This window comes from Panulirus ornatus, chromosome 25 (assembly GCF_036320965.1).
Source record: "Panulirus ornatus isolate Po-2019 chromosome 25, ASM3632096v1, whole genome shotgun sequence".
Lineage (NCBI taxonomy): Eukaryota > Metazoa > Arthropoda > Malacostraca > Decapoda > Palinuridae > Panulirus > Panulirus ornatus.
The window spans coordinates 22,265,647-22,289,969 of NC_092248.1; the positions used below are offsets into that span (position 1 = coordinate 22,265,647).

General features: G+C 42.0%; 1 protein-coding gene across 3 annotated transcripts in view; it reads left to right on the plus strand.

Moving 5' to 3' along the window:
• Positions 1-24,323, plus strand: part of LOC139757316 (solute carrier organic anion transporter family member 74D-like) — an 89,645-nt gene that overhangs the window by 52,615 nt on the left and 12,707 nt on the right. For all 3 annotated transcript variants that reach the window (XM_071677717.1, XM_071677716.1, XM_071677718.1), the window contains 3 exons: positions 1,302-1,466; positions 10,632-10,818; positions 20,935-21,073. In XM_071677717.1, the coding sequence (XP_071533818.1) occupies positions 1,302-1,466; positions 10,632-10,818; positions 20,935-21,073 (491 nt within the window). The remainder of the gene's footprint in view (positions 1-1,301; positions 1,467-10,631; positions 10,819-20,934; positions 21,074-24,323) is intronic.

Consider the following 24,323-nt stretch of genomic DNA (forward strand, 5'->3'; position numbering starts at 1 on the left):
TCCGCTCAGCGCTGTGTCTTCCTCAAGATCTGGTTTTGATTTAAGACAGATTTTACGCAAAGGTGGAAACATTCATTTTCTTGCTGTTCGAAAGAGTTTCTAGTATTATAATTAATCTTGACTGATATTCAAGAACATGAGTTTGTTCATGCGTTTCTGTGCTGCAAATCGAGTGAAAAGACTCGAGCACAAATGAGATCATGTTATGTTTGATGTTATGGATGAGTTTCCAGATCAGCACACAGTGGGACCAAAATGTGTGGATGCAGTTACGAAAGCATTCATGATACGTAAAGTCAGCTTGCAGTATCATATACCTATCCGTCTACGCAAATGTAAGTACATGAAATAGGCTGGCAGCAACGTATGTTGAACCCCATCTGTATTATGAATTTGACAGTGCGCACAACCATCTCCAGTCAGGCTATCACGTCCGATGCAATCAGATCCCATTCAACATTTGTTCAAACGAAACATTACTTAAAGATGGGACTGATGAGAAGTGTTGGTTTTCATATTCAACTCCATATGGTAAACTGCAGTCTAAAAGATATGTATCATTTTTGATAGAGTAATTCTATGGAACGTCGCAATACATACATTGTATAATGGCCTTCGTCAACAACCGGTAAATATAAAACGTGAATATTCACTGTACGATAATCTGAAGTATTGTTATCATTAAAGTATATTGGTTGCAACAGAATTTGGGTGAAGAAAACTGTGTAAAACTGTATAACTCTAGAAGACATAAACAAATCGTGTAGGAAATTATCAACATGGATTTGTGAATTTTGCTGTGTACGAAATTTCTGTGTATTTAGCCGTTGGTTAGTGTACTTCGTGATGCGCTAGTTACAAAGTTCCATTATGTAGAGTACGAAAGAAGCGTCCTTAATACCTACTTGCCATCATAACTGCATACCAACTGTGTCTACGTATTGCTATATGGTTCTGTGTCCATTCCATATTGTCATGTGTCTGCACCCCTGACGTATTGACTAGAAAATGAACAAAATTAATGTGTAAAAAGATTTTATTGATTTAGTTAGAATTAGATTTCACTGCCAGAGAATTCAATGCTTTTTTTTTTCTCTATAAGGAACGTATATTGTTCCGCGCATTTTACACGTTATCAGGGACGAACAAGCGAGTTGAAATACTCTTCCCTTCACGGAACTAGACTTAACGTAATCTCCCCTAAACTTGGGCGTTTGTTGGGGAAATTCCTGACAGCGCTTTACCTGACATCGTTGTCTTCTACTGTAGTGTATCCCGTCCATTACTCTTTGTGTCTGCAGACCTCATGAAGGCTCTCAAGCGACTCTTCACCAACAAGGTGTGGATGGGCTACGTCTTCAACACGATCTTCGCCGTCCTGGCCTTCTCTGGGTACTGGAACTTCAAACCGAAGTACCTGGAAAACCAGTTCCGTAAGAGTGCCGCCGAAGCCAGCTATTACACAGGTGAAAACAAGACTCAGTACCTTCATTAATGTACTGCTCAACACCAAGGCAAACACTAGTGGCCTTCAAGTACTAGGAAACCTTCCACTGATAGAGCACATGAGATCGTCCTTAACATATTAATGGCATAGTTTACCCACATATCCTGGTGTTATGATGGATTGTTTTGGTAAGTTGAGGAATCTCTGCCATGTCATGTTCAAACCAGAACCTCAGAGGGACATATTTTGGATAATTTAACCAGAATAACCATAAATCATATATATATATATATATATATATATATATATATATATATATATATATATATATATATATATATATATATATATATATATATATATATATACATATATATATATATATATATATATGTATATATATATATATATATATATATATATATATATATATATATATATATATATATATATATATATATATATATATATATATATATATATCTATATATATATATTTTGACAAGAAAATAGTAAAATTGGAGAAAAATGTAGCTTGGACATTGAAGCTTATTGATACAGTGGTTAAATTGATGAGAACTGCTATTGACGTTTGTGTAAATAAATTATACATTTCCTTTTTCCATAGCCAGAGGTTGAACCATTATGTGACATTCATTTTTTCATTCATTTCAAGCTAGAAGTTTGTTTTCAAAATTGTTTCTTACATTTCTCATATGTATATATATGTATGTGTGTGTGTGTGTATATGTGCGTATGTATGTGTATATGTGTGTATGTGTATATGTGTATATATATGTATATTATCCCTGGGGATAGGGGTGAAAGAATACTTCCCACGTATTCCTCGGGTGTCGTAGAAAGCGACTAGAGGGGACGGGAGCGGGGGGCCAGAAATCCTCCCCTCCTTGTATTAACTTTCTAAAATGGGAAACAGAAGAAGGAGTCACGCGGGGAGTGCTCATCCTCCTCGAAGGCTCAGAGTGGGGTGCCTAAATGTGGGTGAATGTAACCAAGATGTGAAAAAAGGAGAGATAGGTAGTATGTTTGAGGAAAGGAACCTGGATGTTTTGGCTCTGAGTGAAACGAAGCTCAAGGGTAAAGGGGAAGAGTGGTTTGGGAATGTCTGGGGAGTAAAGTCAGAGGTTAGTGAGAGGACAAGAGCAAGGGAAGGAGTAGCAATACTCCTGAAACAGGAGTTGTGGGAGTATGTGATAGAATGTAAGAAAGTAAATTCTCGATTAATATGGGTAAAACTGAAAGTTGATGGAGAGAGGTGGGTGATTATTGGTGCATATGCACCTGGGCATGAGAAGAAAGATCATGAGAGGCAAGTGTTTTGGGAGCAGCTGAATGAGTGTGTTAGTGGTTTTGATGCACGAGACCGGGTTATAGTGATGGGTGATTTGAATGCAAATGTGAGTAATGTGGCAGTTGAGGGAATAATTGGTATACATGGGGTGTTCAGTGTTGTAAATGGAAATGGTGAAGAGCTTGTAGATTTATGTGCTGAAAAAGGACTGATGATTGGGAATACCTGGTTTAAAAAGCGAGATATACATAAGTATACTTATGTAAGTAGGAGAGATGGCCAGAGAGCGTTATTGGATTACGTGTTAATTGACAGGCGTGCGAAAGAGAGACTTTTGGATGTTAATGTGCTGAGAGGTGCAACTGGAGGGATGTCTGATCATTATCTTGTGGAGGCTAAGGTGAAGATTTGTATGGGTTTTCAGAAAAGAAGAGTGAATGTTGGGGTGAAGAGGGTGGTGAGAGTAAGTGAGCTTGGGAAGGAGACCTGTGTGAGGAAGTACCAGGAGAGACTGAGTACAGAATGGAAAAAGGTGAGAACAATGGAAGCAAGGGGAGTGGGGGAGGAATGGGATGTATTTAGGGAATCAGTGATGGATTGCGCAAAAGATGCTTGTGGCATGAGAAGAGTGGGAGGTGGGTTGATTAGAAAGGGTAGTGAGTGGTGGGATGAAGAAGTAAGAGTATTAGTGAAAGAGAAGAGAGAGGCTTTTGGACGATTTTTGCAGGGAAAAAATGCAATTGAGTGGGAGATGTATAAAAGAAAGAGACAGGAGGTCAAGAGAAAGGTGCAAGAGGTGAAAAAAAGGGCAAATGAGAGTTGGGGTGAGAGAGTATCATTAAATTTTAGGGAGAATAAAAAGATGTTCTGGAAGGAGGTAAATAATGTGCGTAAGACAAGGGAGCAAATGGGAACTTCAGTGAAGGGCGCAAATGGGGAGGTGATAACAAGTAGTGGTGATGTGAGAAGGAGATGGAGTGAGTACTTTGAAGGTTTGTTGAATGTGTTTGATGATAGAGTGGCAGATATAGGGTGTTTTGGTCGAGGTGGTGTGCAAAGTGAGAGGGTTAGGGAAAATGATTTGGTAAACAGAGAAGAGGTAGTGAAAGCTTTGCGGAAGATGAAAGCCGGCAAGGCAGCAGGTTTGGATGGTATTGCAGTGGAATTTATTAAAAAAGGGGGTGACTGTATTGTTGACTGGTTGGTAAGGTTATTTAATGTATGTATGACTCACGGTGAGGTGCCTGAGGATTGGCGGAATGCGTGCATAGTGCCATTGTACAAAGGCAAAGGGGATAAGAGTGAGTGCTCAAATTACAGAGGTATAAGTTTGTTGAGTATTCCTGGTAAATTATATGGGAGGGTATTGATTGAGAGGGTGAAGGCATGTACAGAGCATCAGATTGGGGAAGAGCAGTGTGGTTTCAGAAGTGGTAGAGGATGTGTGGATCAGGTGTTTGCTTTGAAGAATGTATGTGAGAAATACTTAGAAAAGCAAATGGATTTGTATGTAGCATTTATGGATCTGGAGAAGGCATATGATAGAGTTGATAGAGATGCTCTGTGGAAGGTATTAAGAATATATGGTGTGGGAGGAAAGTTGTTAGATGCAGTGAAAAGTTTTTATCGAGGATGTAAGGCATGTGTACGTGTAGGAAGAGAGGAAAGTGATTGGTTCTCAGTGATTGTAGGTTTGCGGCAGGGGTGTGTGATGTCTCCATGGTTGTTTAATTTGTTTATGGATGGGGTTGTTAGGGAGGTAAATGCAAGAGTTTTGGAAAGAGGGGCAAGTATGAAGTCTGTTGGGGATGAGAGAGCTTGGGAAGTGAGTCAGTTGTTGTTCGCTGATGATACAGCGCTGGTGGCTGATTCATGTGAGAAACTGCAGAAGCTGGTGACTGAGTTTGGTAAAGTGTGTGGAAGAAGAAAGTTAAGAGTAAATGTGAATAAGAGCAAGGTTATTAGGTACAGTAGGGTTGAGGGTCAAGTCAATTGGGTGGTTTCTTTGAATGGAGAAAAACTGGAGGAAGTGAAGTGTTTTAGATATCTGGGAGTGGATCTGGCAGCGGTTGGAACCATGGAAGCGGAAGTGGATCATAGGGTGGGGGAGGGGGCGAAAATTCTGGGGGCCTTGAAGAATGTGTGGAAGTCGAGAACATTATCTCGGAAAGCAAAAATGGGTATGTTTGAAGGAATAGTGGTTCCAACAATGTTGTATGGTTGCGAGGCGTGGGCTATGGATAGAGTTGTGCGCAGGAGGATTGATGTGCTGGAAATGAGATGTTTGAGGACAATGTTTGGTGTGAGGTGGTTTGATCGAGTGAGTAACGTACGGGTAAGAGAGATGTGTGGAAATAAAAAGAGCGTGGTTGAGAGAGCAGAAGAGGGTGTTTTGAAGTGGTTTGGGCACATGGAGAGAATGAGTGAGGAAAGATTGACCAAGAGGATATATGTGTCGGAGGTGGAGGGAACGAGGAGAAGAGGGAGACCAAATTGGAGGTGGAAAGATGGAGTGAAAAAGATTTTGTGTGATCGGGGCCTGAACATGCAGGAGGGTGAAAGGAGGGCAAGGAATAGAGTGAATTGGAGCGATGTGGTATACCGGGGTTGACGTGCTGTCAGTGGATTGAATCAAGGCATGTGAAGCGTCCGGGGTAAACCATGGAAAGCTGTGTAGGTATGTATATTTGCGTGTGTGGACGTATGTATATACATGTGTATGGGGGGGGGGGGGGGGGTGGGGCCATTTCTTTCGTCTGTTTCCTTGCGCTAACTCGCAAACGCGGGAGACAGCGACAAAGTATAATAAAAAAATAAAAAATAATATATATATATATATATATATATATATATATATATATATATATATATATATATATATATCATACAAACCTCCAACAGCCAAGATCGAACACCGTGCAACAGGCGGGAGCGCTACCGCTGGGCTATGATCGCCCCTAGGGGCGATCATAGCCCAGCGGTTCATATGCACCTTGTTCGTGTGTGTGTGTGTGTATATATATATATATATATATATATATATATATATATATATATATATATATATATATATATATATATATATATATATATATATTTATTCATTTATTTTGCTTTGTCGCTGTCTCCCGCGTTAGCGAGGTAGCGCAAGGAAACAGACGAAAGAATGGCCCAACCCACCCACATACACATGTATTATACATACACGTCCACACACGCAAATATACATACCTATACATCTCAACGTATACATATATATATGTACACACACCGACATATACATATATATACATGTTCATAATTCATACTGTCTGCCTTTATTCATTCCCATCGCCAACCCGCCACACATGAAATAACAGCCCCCTCCCCCGCACATATGCGCGAGGTAGCGCTAGGAAAAGATAACAAAGGCCACATTCGTTCACACTCAGTCTCTAGCTGTCATGTATAATGCACCGAAACCTCAGCTCTCTTTCCACGTCCAGGCTCCACAGAACTTTCCATGGTTTACCCCAGACGCTTCACGTGCCCTGATTCAATCCATTGACAGCACGTCGACCCCGGTATACCACATCGTTCCAATTCTCTCTATTCCTTGCACGCCTTTCACTCTTCTGCATGTTCGGGTCCCGATCACTCAAAATCTTTTTCACTCCATCTTTCTACCTCCAATTTGGTCTCCCACTTCTCCTCGTTCCCTCTACCTCTGACACATATATCCTCTTGGTCAATCTTTCTTCACTCATTCTTTCCATGTGACCAAACCATTTCAAAACACCTTCTTCTGCTCTCTCAACCGCACTCTTTTAATTACTACACATCTCTCTTACCCTATTATTACTTACTCGATCAAATCACCTCACACCACATATTGTCCTCAAACATCTCATTTCCAGCACATCCGCCCTCCTCCGTACAACTCTATCCATAGCCAAAGTATATACTTTGTCGCTGTCTCTCGCGTTAGCGAGGTAGCACAAGGAAACAGACAAAAGAATGGCCTAACCCATCCACATACATAAGCATATACATACACGTCCATACACGCGCATATACATACCTATACATTTCAACGTATACATATATATATACATACACAGACATACACATATATACACATGTACATAATTCAGACTTGCTGCCTTCATTCATTCCTGTCGTCACCCCGCCACATGAAATGACAACACCCTCCCCCCGCATGCGCGCGAGGGCAGCGCTAGGAAAAGACAACAAAGGCCACATTCGTTCACACTCAGTCTCTAGCTGTTGTGTGTAATTCACCGAAACCCAGACGCTTCACATTCCTTGTTTCAATCCATTGACAGCACGTCAACCCCGGTATACCACATCGTTCCAATTCACTCTATTCCTTGAACGCCTTTCACCCTCCTGCATGTTCAGGGGCCTATCGCTCAAAATCATCTTCACTCCATTCTTCCTCCTCCAATTTGGTCTCCTACTTCTCGTTCCCTCTGCCTCTGACACATATATCCTCTTTGTCAATCTTTCCTCTCTCATTCTGTTCATGCGACCAAACCACTTTAAAACACCCTCTTCTGCTCTCTCAACCACACTCTTTTTATTACCACACATCTCTCTTACCCTATTATTACTTACTCGATCAAACCACCTCACACCACATATTGTCCTCAGACATCTCATTTTCAACACATCCACTCTCCTCTGCACAACTCTATATATAGCCCACGCCTCGCAACCATATAACATTGTTGGTATCATTATTCCTTCAAACATTCTTGCTTTCCGAGATAATGTTCCTGGTTTCCACACATTTTTCAACGCTCCCAGAACTTTGGCCCCCTCCCCGATCCTGTGACTCACCTCCGCTTCCATGGATCCATCCGCTGCCGAATCCACTCCCAGACATCTAAAATACGTCACTTCCTCCAGTTTTTCTCCATTCAAACCTACCTCTCGATTGGCTTATCGCTAAACCCTATTGTACCTAATAACCTTGCTCTTATTCACATTTACTCTCTTCTTTCTTCTTTCACACACTTTACCCAACTCATTTACCAGCTTCTGCATTTTCTCACCCGAATCAGCCACCAGCGCTGTATCATCAGCGAACAACAACTGACTCACTTCCCAAGCCCTCTCATCCACACGAGACTGCATACTTACCCCTCTCTCCAAAACTCTTGCATTCACCTCCCTAACAACCCCATCCATAAACAAATCAAACAACCATGGAAACATCGCGTACACCTATCGCAAACCGGCATTCACTGAGATCCAATCACTTTCCTCTCTTCCTACTCGTGCATATGCCTTACATCCTCGATAAAAACTTTTCACTGCTTCTAGCAACTTGCTTCCCACAACATATATTCTTAATACCTTCCACAGAGCATCTCTATCAACTCTATCATATGCCTTCTCCAGATGCATAAATGCTACATACAAATCCATTTGCTTTTCTAAGTATTTCTCACGTACATTCTTCAAAGCAAACAACTGATCCACACATCCTCTACCGCTTCTGAAACAACACTGCTCTTCCTCAATCTGATGCTCTGTACATGCTTTCACTCTCTCTACCAATACCCTCTCATATAATTTCCCAGGAATACTCAACAAACTTATACCTACGTAATATGATCACTCACCTTTATCCCCTTTGCCTTTGTACAATGGTACAATGCATGCATTCCGCCAATCCTTAGGCACCTCACTATGAGTCATACATACTTTAAATATCCTTACCAACTAGACAAGAACACAGTCACCCCCTTTTTTAATAAATTCCACTGCAATACCACCCAAACCCGCTGCTTTGCCTGCTTTTATCTTCCGCAAAGCTTTTACTACCTCTTCTCTGTTTACCATATCATTCTCCCTGACCCTCTCACTTCGCATACCACCTCGACCAAAACACCCTATATCTGCCACTGTATCATCTAACACATTCAAGAAACCTTCAAAATACTCACTCTATCTCATTCTCACATCACCACTACTTTTTATTACCTCCCCATTAGCCGATGTTCCCATTTGTTCTCTTGTCATACGCACTTTATTTATCTCCTTCCAAAACATCTTGCTATTCTCCCTAAAATCTAATGATACTCTCTCACTCCAACTCTCATTTGCCCTCTTCTTCACCTCTTTCACCTTTTTTAGTCAGTTTCTTCTCACTCATCCTCTCCGTATGTCCAAACTATTTTAGTAAATGTCGGTTTGCGACAGGGGTGCGTGATATCTCCATGATTGATTAATTATGTTTATGGATGGGGTTGTTAGGGAAGTGAATGCAAGAGTTTTGAAGTGAGGGGCAAGTATGCCGTCTGTTATCGATGAGAGGGCTTGGGAAGTGAGTCAACAACAAAGGCCACATTTGTTCACACCCAGTCTCTAGCTGTTGCGTATAATGCACCGAAACCACAGCTCCCTCTCCACATCCAGGACCCACAGACCTTTTCATGGCTTACCCCAGACATTTCACATGCCCTGGCTCAGTCCATTGACAGCACGTCAACCCCGGTATACCACATCATTCCAATTCACTCTATACCTTACACGCCTCTCACCCTCCTGCATGTTCAGGCCCCGGTCGCTCAAAATCTTTTTCACTCAATCCTTCTCATGAGTATTGGATCGCCAATTCTCGTAAAGCGAAGTAGCACCAGGAACAGACGAAGAAAGGCTCCACTTACTTACATCCACTTTCAAGCAGGAATGTAAAATACACTGGAAGCAAAGCCTCTATCTGTAGTCAATCTTCAGAGGACCTTTCCGAGGTTTCTCCTGACAGCTACGTATGTCCTGGTTCAGCCCATTGATAGCACCTCATTCCCTCGATACCACATTGCTCCTGTTTTTTAGCTTTATCCTGTGCACGCCTCACATCCTAATGCATGTTATTATCTCCATTTAGGTCTCCCCCTTCTTATACCTTCCACACTGAGACATATACTTTATTAATAAGTTTCTCCTCACTCGTCCTTTCCATTGGCCAAACCATTTTAGCCCACCCTCTCCAGCTTTCGCGACCATACTCTTATTACCACACCTCACTTTTTATCATTGCTCACTCGATCAACCTTCCCTACACCATGTATTGTCCCCCAGCATTTTGTTCTTGATATATCCATACAACTCCATTGGGACTACTATACCATCAGACACAGCCATAGCCCTCACACACGGTCCTTTCCGCACAACTTCTCAATGCACTCTGGACCTTAGGTTCCTGTCCCACCCTATGGCTTACTTCAGCTTCCATAGTTCCATTCGCTGCTGTCTCCACTCTCATGTATCTAAAGCGCACTACTTTCTCCACATTCTCTCCATTCAGGTGTACACTTCAACCAACCTGTCTCTTTCCCATGCTAAGATATAAAACCTTGTTGTTATTTCCATTTATTCCCAACTTTCTCTTAATGTACACTCTCCCAGACTCAGACACCAGCTTCAACAATTTTTTATTTGAGTCCACTACTAAAACCGTGCTAACAGCAAACAGCAGCTGACTCGCCTCTTCTTCAGTATGCCCACATCTTCATGACAAAGGCCATCATCACTACATCCTTACCTTCACTAAACTAAGTTTAAGGCCGGCAGCAGAACCTCTTACACACACACACACACACACGCACACACACACACACACACACACACACACACACACACACACACACACACACACACACACACAGACACACACACACACACACACACACACACACATATACACACAAATTGTTAAGATATAGATATAATTCTAGGACCTCTGGAAGGGTCTCCCTTTTCATAACCCTCTCTCTCAGAAAGGTCCCACTATGCCTGACCCCCCACATCACAGGGTTATCCCCACTGCACGTCACAAGGTTATCTTCTCCTGCACCATAGGCATGGCAAGCTTCACATCTGTGGTGTTGGGTACGGGGTTGGGCGGGGCCGTCTTGCGCTGGATCCGACCAAGGCCTCGCTTCGTGGCTGGCTACGTCCTCTTCGTCACCCTCTTCCAGGCTGCCGGGTTCATATCCCTCATGTTTATTGGCTGCTCGAGGTTAGACGTTGTTGGCCCAGTTGACGGGTAAGTTTCTGGAAGATTCGTTTCATTTATTCCAACATTTTAGTTATAGTCATATGGGGATCTGATTTATGATGCATTGCTGCGGGACTTCCCGGAGCCATTTTATAATTGGGATGTGGTTCGATAATCTGAATATCTGTGGATGTTTGTTCTTTTGGACTTTAGGCCTATCAACTGTAAGGGTCATTTAACAGTAGGTTATAGTCAACCATCGACAAAACTTGAACACGTTTTAAGTGTTCAAGTGTTTAAGTGTTCAATTTATACCGTATTTATGTCTCTGGTTTGGTTGGATGGTTTGGACTTGGGGCCTTTCGACTTTTAGGTTTAACGAGGCCTTCATTATCATGTTGCAGCAGACAGTCGAAAGGCCATAAACACCTCCCTTAGGTGGACATGATATGTCTAAAGCCATAAGCGCTTATCATTAAGTCTGTCTCTTATGTGTATGTGTGACTACTATTTGTGTCTTAAGGTGAGAGAGTTTTACACTCGTGTGGTCCCGTTTCTTAACAATGTATATATGCGCCATTGTTGTACCCCTGTGTTTATGTACACACACACACACACACACACACACACACACACACACACACACACACCTTATCCTAAGCCAGGTCCCCATTTCACTGACCAGCCTCTAGGGAGGATGAACAGTTAGTTGGACTGTGGACTGGCTTCCGTGACCAGGGTTCGAACTTATATGGGTTTGACCCCAGGCGGCCCGTGCATGCGTGTGTGCGTGTATGTGTTTAACAGTAAAATGTGGTTTTGTGAAGAGAGAAGAGGTGGTGAAAACCTTGCGTAAGATGAAATGCGGATAGGCGGCTGAAATGGAAGGTATTGCAATTGAATTCAATAAGAATGGGGGTGACTGTGTTGTTGATTGGTTGGTGATGATGCTTATTGCATTTACTGATCATGGTGAAGTGTCTGAGGATTGGCAGAATGTATGCACAGTGCCATTATATAAAGGTAAAAGGGGATAAAGATGAATTTTCAAACTACAGAGGTTTAAGTTTTTAGTATGCCCGGCGTTTAAGTTTTTAGTATGCCCGGCAAGTTGTATATGGATGGGTATTGATTGAGAGGGTAATGGCATGTACAGGACATCAGACTGGGAAGGATTAGTGTGGTTTCGGAGGTCGTTGAGGATGTGTGGATCAGGTGTTTGCTTTGAAGAATGTGTGTGAAAATACTTAGAAAAACAGATGGATTTGTATGTAGTATTTATGGATCTAGAGAAGGCATAATGATAGGGTTGATAGAGATGCTTTGTGGAAGGTCTTAAGAGTATACAATGTTGGATGTAAGCTAGTAGAAGCAGTGAGATGTTTTTATCAAGGGTGCAAGGCGTGTGCGCGAGTAAGAAGAGAGGAAAGTGAATGGTTTCCAGTGAATGTCGGTCTGCGGCAGGGGTGTGTGATGTCCACATGATTCTTTAATTTGTTTATGAATCGGGTGGTGAGGGAGGTAAATGCAAGAGTCGAATAGGCAGTCTTTCGGGGATAAGAGGGACTAGGGAGTTGGTCAGTTGTTGTTCGCCGATGATACATCGCTGATGGCTGATTCGGGTGAGAAACTGCAGAAGTTGGTGTTTGAGTTCGGAAGAGTGTGAGAAAAGAGAAAGTTGAGAGTAAATGTGAGCAGAAGCAAAGTTATTAGGTTCAGCAGTGTTGAGGGACGAGTTAGTAGGGATATAAGTTTGAATGGAGAAAAACTGGAGGAAGTGAAGTGTTTTAGATATCTGAGAGTGGACTTGGCAGCAAATGGAACCATGGAAGCTGTAGTGAGTCATAGAGCGGGGAAGGAAGCAACGTTTTGGGAGCGTTGAAGAGTATGTGGAAAGAGGGAAAGTTACCTCGGAGGGCAAAAATGAGTATGTTTGAAGGAAAAGTAGTTCCAACAATATTACATTGTTGCGAGGCATGGGCTATAGATAAAATTTTGCGGAGGAGGGTGAAGTGTTAGAAATTGAATGTTTGAAGACAATATGTGGCGTGAGGTGGTTTGATCGAGTAAGTAATAAAAGTTAAGACAGATGTGTGGTAATAAAAAGAGTGGGTGAGAGAGCAGAAGTGGGTGTGTTAAAATGGTTTGGACATATGGAGAGAATGAGTGAGGAAAGATTGACAAAGAGGATATATGTGTCAGAGGTGGAGGGAACAAGGAGAAGCGGGAGACCTAATTGGAGATGGAAGGATGAAATGAAAAAAATTTTGAACGATCGGGGCCTAAAAATAAAGGACGGTGAAAGGCGTGCATAGAATAGAGTGGAGTGATTTGGAACGATGTGGTACTCTGGGGTCGACTTGCTGTCAATGGACTGAGCCAGGGCATATAAGACGCCCAGGGTAAACCATGGAAATCTGGGTGTGGATAAGGGGCTGTGGTTTCATTGAGCGGTTGTGGCCTTTCTTCGTATGTTTCCTGGCGCCACCTCACTGACGCAGGGGGTGGCGATCAGGTGTGGGGGAGGAGAGATTGTATATATACTTTTTTTCTCCATTCATTTTTTTGTTGTTTCACGTGGGGGCGGAGTGAGGCCGAGTATGGCTGAAGACGAGTAAGTATTATTATTATCATTATTATTATACATATATATATATATATATATATATATATATATATATATATATATATATATATATATATATATATATATATATATATATATAATTAAATTTATTAGAAATTTATTAAAAAAGGGGGTGACTGTATTACTGACTTGTTGGTAAGGTTATTTAATGTATGTATGACTCATGGTGAGGTGCCTGAGGATTGGCGGAATGCGTGCATAGTGCCATTGTACAAAGGCAAAGGGGATAAGAGTGAGTGCTCAAATTACAGAGGTATAAGTTTGTTGAGTATTCCTGGTAAATTATATGGGAGGGTATTGATTGAGAGGGTGAAGGCATGTACAGAGCATCAGATTGGGGAAGAGCAGTGTGGTTTCAGAAGTGGTAGAGGATGTGTGGATCAGGTGTTTGCTTTGAAGAATGTATGTGAGAAATACTTAGAAAGGCAAATGGATTTGTATGTAGCATTTATGGATCTGGAGAAGGCATATGATAGAGTTGATAGAGATGCTCTGTGGAAGGTATTAAGAATATATGGTGTGGGAGGCAAGTTGTTAGAAGCAGTGAAAAGTTTTTATCGAGGATGTAAGGCATGTGTACGTGTAGGAAGAGAGGAAAGTGATTGGTTCTCAGTGAATGTAGGTTTGCGGCAGGGGTGTGTGATGTCTCCATGGTTGTTTAATTTGTTTATGGATGGGGTTGTTAGGGAGGTGAATGCAAGAGTTTTGGAAAGAGAGGCAAGTATGCAGTCTGTTGTGGATGAGAGAGCTTGGGCAGTGAGTCAGTTGTTGTTCGCTGATGATACAGCGCTAGTGGCTGATTCATGTGAGAAACTGCAGAAGCTGGTGACTGAGTTTGGTAAAGTGTGTGAAAGAAGAAAGTTAAGAGTAAATGTGAATAAGAGCAAGGTAATTAGGTACAGTAGGGTTGAGGGTCAAGTCAATTGGGAGGTAAGTTTGAATGGAGAAAAACTGGAGGAAGTAAAGTGTTCTAGATATCTGGGAGTGGATCTGGCAGCGGATGGAACCATGGAAGCGGAAGTGGATCATAGGGTGGGGGAGGGGGCGAAAATCCTGGGAGCCATGAAGAATGTGTGGAAGTCGAGAACATTATCTCGGAAAGCAAAAATGGGTATGTTTGAAGGAATAGTGGTTCCAACAATGTTGTATGGTTGCGAGGCGTGGGCTATGGATAGAGTTGTGCGCAGGAGGATGGATGTGCTGGAAATGAGATGTTTGAGGACAATATGTGGTGTGAGGTGGTTTGATCGAGTAAGTAACGTAAGGGTAAGAGAGATGTGTGGAAATAAAAAGAGCGTGGTTGAGAGAGCAGAAGAGTGTGTTTTGAAATGGTTTGGGCACATGGAGAGAATGAGTGAGGAAAGATTGACCAAGAGGATATATGTGTCGAAGGTGGAGGGAACGAGGAGAAGTGGGAGACCAAATTGGAGGTGGAAAGATGGAGTGAAAAAGATTTTGTGTGATCGGGGCCTGAACATGCAGGAGGGTGAAAGGAGGGCAAGGAATAGAGTGAATTGGAACTATGTGGTATACCGGTGTCGACGTGCTGTCAGTGGATTGAATCAGGGCATGTGAAGCGTCTAGGGTGAACCATGGAAAGCTGTGTAGGTATGTATATTTGCGTGTGTGGACGTATGTATATACATGTGTATGGGGGTGGGTTGGGCCATTTCTTTCGTCTGTTTCCTTGCGCTACCTCGGAAACGCGGGAGACAGCGGCAAAAAAAAAGAAAAAAAAAAAAAATATATATATATATATATATATATATATATATATATATATATATATATATATATATATATATATATATATATATATATACATATACATATATGCGTATGAGTGGATGTTTTCTTAGTCTGTTTCCTGGCGCTACCTCGCTAACGCGGGAAACTGCGATCAATTATGAAAAATGTATATATCACTGATATCTTAGATTTTCAATAACAGCAAATTGAATTTGCATTCGTTGGATCTCCGTGATAAGCGGTGTCCGGTAATATTTCGGGAATCAAATTTGAAAAATGATAAAATTGTATGGCTTTGGTATGCATTGTATGTTTTATTACATAATAGTCAGTGTTCATCTTTTGACGACAGTAACACTGTAATAAATTTATGATTTGCAGTAATAAATCAGAACCTTTAGTTTTTTATTTTCATGTTTTAGATAGTACTACAATAGATGTATCCGCGATGTAATGGCTTATCGCTGGCCTGCATCGTACCGAGCGAGCGATGTGAATTATCTGGTGGTACAGTTGCCCTCCGTCTGAATGAAGCCTGTAGTTTAGATTAGATTTCTTCTCTCCCTCTGTCTGTCTGTCTGTCTGTCTGTCTGTCTGTCTCTCTCTCTCTCTCTCTCTCTCTCTCTCTCTCTCTCTCTCTCTCTCTCTCTCTCTCTCTCTCTCTCTCTCTCTCTCTGTCTTTTGTGGCGGAACTACATCTTCTTAAAGTGCTCAGTTTCGGTGCGAGAGCCAAAGTGCGTTTCTGGTCGTGTGTTCGTGGTTGTGGTGTTGATAGGTCGACCAGGCCTGTACAGTTGGATGGGACGGAACACTTACCTAGACGGATCGTCACCAGTGCCTTCATGGTCGTGCTAACGCAAGCCTCCCTAGGGTATGAAGGACGACACCCCGTAATGGTCGTGGGTAGCGACAGACCTTGACTTCTCATGCTGGTTCGTGTCCTCCCATCCGTAAGTTACGTCAGAAACCCAATTCATCTTAACCCCCCCCCCCCTCCGCCCGCCCACCCGCCCTTCTAGCCAACCCCGTCTCCCTCGACGCCCTGCGAGGCTCCATTAACGCCGCTGCACAGTTCGAGTATGAGGAACCCTGGCAACAGGTGGGGGTTAATCTGGAGTGGGCACACATGCGCGGTCACCTTCGTCCCCCCTGACTGTGAGAGATACAGTTCTTGTGATAAACATGCTGTTGACGCATGCGAGACTGAACGTTTAGTTATGATCATCACGTACGACCAGTTTGATGACCACAGTTACGATCTAGATATGACAGACAGTCAGTAAAGCATTCTCAGTACATACACTCTCAGTACATACATTCTCAGTACATACATTCTCAGTACATACATTCTCAGTACATACATTCTCAGTACATACGATAATGAAAACATACAAAAGATAACTGTTGTTCACAGAGTATTAAACTGATTAAATTTTTTTTTCTTATTATACTTTGTCGCTGGCTCCCGCGTTAGCGAGGTAGCGCAAGGAAACACCCACATACATATATATATATATATATATATATATATATATATATATGTGTGTGTGTGATCGGGGCCTGAACATGCAGGAGGGTGAAAGGAGGGCAAGGAATAGAGTGAATTGGAGCGATGTGGTATACCGGGGTTGACGTGCTGTCAGTGGATTGAATCAAGGCATGTGAAGCGTCTGGGGTAAGCCATGGAAAGCTGTGTAGGTATGTATATTTGCGTGTGTGGACGTATGTATATACATGTGTATGGGGGGGGGGGTGGGGCCATTTCTTTCGTCTGTTTCCTTGCGCTACCTCGCAAACGCGGGAGACAGCGACAAAGTATAATATTAATAATAATATATATATATATATATATATATATATATATATATATATATATATATATATATATATATATATATATATATATATATATATATATATATATACACGTCCACACACGCACATATGCATACCTACACATCCCAACGTATACATATATATACACACACAGACATGTACATATGTACACATGTACATAATTCATACTGTCTGCCCTTATTCATTCATACTGTCTGCTCTTATTCCGTCACCACCCCGCCACACATGAAATGACAACCTCCTCCCCCCGCTTGTGCGCGAGGTAACGCTAGGAAAAGACACAAAGGCCACATTTGTTCACGGTCAGTCTCTAGCTGTCATATATAATGCACCGAAACTACAGCTCCCTTTCCACATCCAGGCCCCCACAAAACTTTCCATGGTTTACCTCAGACGCTTCACATGCCCTGGTTCAATTCATTGACAGCACGTCTACCCCAGTATACCACATCGTTCCAATTCACTTTATTCCCTGCACTCCTTTCACCCTCCTGCATGTTAAGGCCTCGATCACTCAAAATCTTTTTCACTCCATCTTTCCACCTTCAATTTGGTCTCCCACTTCTCCTCGTTCCCTCCACCTCTGATACATATATCCTCTTTGTCAATCTTTCCTCACTCATTCTCTCCATGCGACCAAACCATTTCAATACACCCTCTTCTGCTCTCTCAACCACACTCTTTTCATTACCACACATATCTCTTACCCTTTCATTACTTACTCGATCAAACCACCTCACACCACATATTGTCCTCAAACATCTCATTTCCAGCACATTCACCCTTAACCGCACAACTCTATGTATAGCCCACGCCTCGCAACCATATAACATTGTTGGAACCACTATTCCTTCAAACATACCCGTTTTTGCTTTCCAAGATAACGTTCTCGACTTCCACACATTTTTCAACGGTCCAATAACTTTCGCCCCCTCCCCCACCCTATGATTCACTTCCGCTTCCATGGTTCCATCCGCTGCCAAATCCACTCCCAGATATCTAAAACACTTCACTTCCTCCAGTCACTCTCCATTCAAACTTACCTCCCAATTGACTTGTTCCTCAACCCTACTGTACCTAATAACCTTGCTGTTGTTCACATTTACTCTCAGCTTTCTTCTTTCACACTGTACCAAACTCAGTCACCAGCTTCTGCAGTTTCTCCCTCGACTCAGCCACCAGCGCTGTATCATCAGCGAACAACAACTAACTCACTTCCCAAGCTCACTCATCCACAACAGACTGCATACTTGCCCTTCTTTCCAAAACTCTTGCGTTCATCTCCTTAACAACCCCATCCATAAACAAATTAAACAACCATGGAGACATCATGCACCCCTACCGCAAACCAACATTCGCTGAGAAACAATCACTTTCCTCTCTTCCCACTCGTACACATGCCCTACATCCTCGATAAAAACTTTTCACTGCTTGTAACAACTTGCCTCCCACACTATATATTCTTAATACCTTCCACAGAGCATCTCTATCATCTCTATCATATGCCTTCTCCAGATTCATAAATGCTACATACAAATCCATTTGCTTTTCTAAGTATTTCTCACATACATCTTCAAAGCAAACACCTGATCCACACATCCTCTACCACTTCTGAAACCACACTGCTCTTCCCCAATCTGATGCTCTGTACATGTCTTCACTCTCAATCAATACCCTCCCATATAATTTCCCAGGAATACTCAACAAACTTATACCTCTGTAATTTGAGCAATCACTTTTATCCCCTTTGCCTTTGTACAATGGCACTATGCATGCCTTCCGCCAGTCCTTAGGCACACTGGTTAAACTGATTAAACAAAACAAAATTTAAGTAAAGGAACAACAAAAAAGCAAAACACTGCTTGATCAACACACACACAGACACACACACAGACACACACACACAGACACACACACATAGACACACACACACAGACACATACACACAGACACACACAGACACACAGACACACACAGACACACAGACACACACAGACACACAGACACACACAGACACACAGACACACAGACACACACACACACACACACACACACACACACACACACACACACACACACACACACACACACACACACAGACACACACACACACAGACACACACACACAGACACACACACACACACACACACACACACACACACAGGTCTGGCCACCACACCTAATGAAGCACAAAGAATTCACAGAGACGGTCTGGAGGAGGACAGCAGAGATGGTACCAGGATTAAGAACTTTAAATTGACCCATCTTGGAGGAGGTGGACAGTGTACAGTATTGTGAGAGATGTAGTGAAACCGACCGAACAAGAGAAAAGAACATGAAATTTAGTAGATAACTTGTAAATAAGGATATGAAGAAATACTTGCATTGTACTAAGAGTTGTGGAGGATTGGAACATTGACTGAGGACGTGGTTAATGCAGACAGCATACAAAAATTCAAGTGGTATTTATCATTTATTTATTTATTCACAAATTCTTTCATATTTCATACTTCATCGTATCCCGCTTAAGCAAAGTAGCGCCAAGGACAGATAAAGTTTTGGCCGTATTCGCTCGTATTCATTCTCTAGCTGTCATCTGTAATGCTCCGAAAACACAGCCACCTGTTCTGATCCCCCAGCTGCTTCACATTCCCTGATTCAATCCAGTGGCAGCATCTCGCCCCATGTAGACCACATCGCCTGAATTCACTTTATCCCTTTCACGTTTTTCACTTTGCTACGTGTTTGGGCCCGACCTCACAAAACCCTTATTCACTCCATCTCCATCTTTATTTCGGTCCCCCCCCCCACGTCTTCTTCCCTACCCTTTTGACAGATATATCCTCTTCGTCAACATCTCTTCGCTCATTCTCTCCATATGTCTAAACCTCTTCAGCCTATGCTCTCCACCTCTCTCAACCATACTCTTATGACCACAACTCTTTCTTCCTCCATCATTTCTGACTCAGTCAATCCCAGTGACACCACATATTCTCCTCACACAGTTCATTTCCAGCACATTTACGTTCTTTCGTATATTCTTTCCTACAGTCCATGCTTCGTTTTCGTACAACAGCTTCGGAACTACTGTGCCTTCAAACATAACTATCATACACCCTTGTCATGCTATGACCCATCTTCACTTGGAACCACACGCTGCTCTCTGCCTCCTCGCACACACGTATGTCTTAATATAAACCCTTGACCTTCAATAAACATCTCTGTCAACCCTACCATATAAACTCTTCACCTTCAATAAACATCTCTATCAACCCTACCATATAAACTCTTCACCTTCAATAAACATCTCTATCAACCCTATCATATTATTTCCCAGATCCAGCAATGTCACATACAAATCCTTCTGTTCTTTGTTTCTCACACAAAACTTTCAAAGGGAACACCTGATCCACAATCCTCTATCACTCTGGAAACTACAATCTCCCTCCCCAGTCTCATGCTTTGCGCGTTTCAGTTCTTCCTCAATTACGACTCTTCCATACAACTTACCAGGCACACTCGGCATACTTGTACCTTTGGGTAAACCGGCCCTGGCTTGGTTGGACTGTGAGCGCCGGTAATACCCACCTCTATAACAATACACATCCAAGTGGCGTTGTAACCACAAGTAACAACACAACAATCTTAAGTAGGATTATAAGCACCAATAACACAACCCTTCAAAAGATTTCATAGTCTCCACTTTCATGATCCATTACCACATGCCTTTTGGCACAGTAAATGCCCATAATAATAATGCTGAAATCAACCAGACAAACGATTTAACTTAATCTGTTTACTTTAGGAAAATGTGATGCCGACCAAGCGGAAGTGCGTGGCCTTCATCTTGCATTCCCACCTACCACATGATGGCCGCACCTCACTAACATATCTTCTACCTCACCTGTAGGTCAGGGAGGCCAGACTGCTCGGCTGACTGCGGCTGTTCTGACAAGTTCGCACCCATGTGTTCCCAGGACCAGACCACTGTCTTCTACTCCGCCTGCTACGCTGGCTGCACCCACGCTAACACTTCAGTTAGCCCAATAGTAAGTTCAGTTCCTAGATGAAAACCGCTCCGTAGGTTGTATTTGAAGACTTATTCATTGACGTTCTGGTAATATACCATAGAACCACAAGCACTATATAATCAGCGTAAACAGGCACCCTCTGTATTGCATCTGTATCATACTATAATATCTTGCAAAAACATTAACTCTGTACACATGGCAGGGGTACAAAACAGAATCAACTTTGTTATCACACCTTTCATCTTATCAAAGTCTCCTGGCATTATCGATCTTCATCCCTGCTTTTCCGTCTTGTGAGATGATGCTGACCTCTATTTTTTCTCCAGGTGTCATTTCGACCAATGCTCTCATTAGCTACTTCATCGCTTCCCTCACACTAAGGCTTTGACCCGTGGCACGCGCTTGGCTACTGCATCCTACAGATTCTGTGTGGAGTCTAGCCAGACGAGGATTGGCCTTTATGATAACTCCTTTTCTTGGACAGCGAAAGAATGAAATTCTCTTCTTTCTTTCGTCCTTTCCTACAACCTCTCCACTTTTGAGAGTCAGATTTGCAGACACTGAAAGAGCTATGACTTATTTCATTCTTTTTCCTGTGCTATTTTTTTCTTTCATTCTTGTCATGTCGGTTATTTTAAAATGAAAATATTAAGCAGTCCTCCGTTACATCTTAACCTTTAGTGTGAAAAAGGGTATGGTGTTCAGTGGATATAAATGGCATGTATAACGAAAAAGGTAAATCATCATTTTTGGTGGCTGGACAGTGATATGCTTACCATTAGGATATGAGTCAAGTTGTGTTCACGTTCTCAGAAACTGCTTCATGAAGTCCAAGGGTTGTTTTCTGATTTCATTGTCTCAGTAATTGATGACTGGCTTTGTACTGACAGGAAGTGCGCGTTCGACGTGGGTGGATCATAAGGATTTACAAACCCTCATGTCTGAAATGGATTGATCATTCCATAGTAAACATAAGAAAGTTTTGAGTGAGTTGTTCGTTGTTTGAGTTGAAACTCTCCTACAGCTCAGGAGGCGCGGGCCCTGTCCTCCTGGGCGGCCCACGGGTGGAGAGGGACCCAAGCACCTGACCTGTCTTTTCTGCTCTCATTGTGGCTCTCCTTTACTTCCAACTCCAACTTTCTCTGGTGGATTTGTAAATTCAGTGATATGTATTGTGTCATTCACTTTCCCATGACGATATCTAGCGCATAGGCGAATCGTTGTGTACGTTGATAAATGAATTATGAAGAGTTATGGGGAAGTTAGGTGCGTTCAAGTCTGACAATATGCGTATCATAAGATTTATCGTGTGGACAAGAAAGGAACTGTTTACAAATCTTATCAACAATAAAGCTATCGAATATATATAGACCTTCATTAATATTTATGTTATAATTCTCTGTGTATTTAATAACAGAAGCTTCAATGATATTGAATAACTAAGTTGGCATTGCTCCAGTCAGTACAATGATCATAATTTTCAACATGATTAAACAAGGCATTTGATTCTTTGACCTATTCTTATACTACATTTATGTTGCTTAAGTTTAAGAGAAAGATCCTTACCAGTCTGCCCAATGTAAAACTTATCCAATATATACGTGGTACTATGTAAACGCACCGTGCGGAACTTTCTGGTGAGTTCCTGATTAAGATCTTTATGATACTGTTGTTGCTGAAGGCAACATTTACATTACAGGATTTAAGCAACATGAGAAGTAAGGTAAAATTATTATTAAAAGGGAGAACTTAAAGGTTCTTAGTGTCACTCGGAGTTTTAGGTTCAACTCTGTAAAATGATTTCTTTGCCAACTTGAAAGATTTATCAATGAACCGTTTACAGATTTTGCTTATGACGAAGCTACATCAAGTTTGTAGAGACCTTCACTAATATTAATGTCACAACTCTTTGTGTATTTGATAAGAGAAGGCTCAGTGATATTTCCTTTGGTCAGAGAGTTACAGTTAATAACTGTATTGGCGTTACTCCAGTCAATACAATGGTATGATTTTTAACATGATTAAAGCATTAGATTTTAGTCCTGTTCTTATAGTATATTTATGCTGCTTGAGCCTAACCTAGAGATCCTTAACAGTCTGCCCAGTATAAAACATATCAGTTCTTACAAGGGATTCCGTAAAAACAACCTGCAGAATCTTCTGGCGAGTTTTTAAGATATTCTTAATAGTATTTTTGTTGCTGAAGGATACATTTACATTAAAGGATTTAAGTAATTTGATTTCATGTTGTGTCCTCTGGTTGCTGTCTCTGCATCTTTCAAAGAACTGTCCACTGTCCATTTTGTCGATCTCTTTTAGAAAATTGAAGGTTGTGATCAGGATTACCCCTCAGTCTTCTTTCTTTCAAGGTGAGTAGATTTAAAGCCCTTTCTTGTAGCTTAGCTCTCTTAATAGTGGTACCATCTTTGTTGCCTTCCTGTAGTCATTCTCTTTGAGCTCTTTGTGCTTCTTTAGGTAGAGTATCCAAACCACACGTTGCAGGTTTCCGATGCCCAACAAAATTCTTATCAGTATTCCATCTATCTCGTTCAATAATTTGAGATGTGGGGCCACTATTATTCATTGCATAAGCTGAAACCAGGCACTGGCCATCCGAAGACCAACTTGGACGCAAAATAGTTGCTGTTTCACCACACATTGACCCTGTAACCGAAACTTCCTCCCTCCCAGCCTCCCATGCACGGTGCCAGACCCGAACGCCACCGCTTGTGTACCAACGGCGTCTTAGCTCCGTCTCTTCTTTGTGTATAAACTGATTGTTCTACGTCTTCCTTCTCTTTCTAGTATCTCCCCTGACGATGTGATCACGACACAAAAGTGCGCTTGGGAACTTATCGTGTTTCATTATCGTGTTTTTTTTGTTTTTTTTTTCTTTTTTTCAAAAGAAGGAACAGAGAAGGGGGCCAGGTGAAGATATTCCCACAAAGGCCCAGTCCTCCGTTCTTAACGCTACCTCGCTAATGCGGGAAATGGCAAATAGTATGGAAAATATATATATATTTTTTTTTTTTTGCTTTGTCGCTGTCTCCCGCGTTTGCGAGGTAGCGCAAGGAAACAGACGAAAGAAATGGCCCAACCCACCCCCATACACATGTATATACATACGTCCACACACGCAAATATACATACCTACACAGCTTTCCATGGTTTACCCCAGACACTTCACATGCCCTGATTCAATCCACTGACAGCACGTCAACACCGGTATACCACATCGATCCAATTCACTCTATTCCTTGCCCTCCTT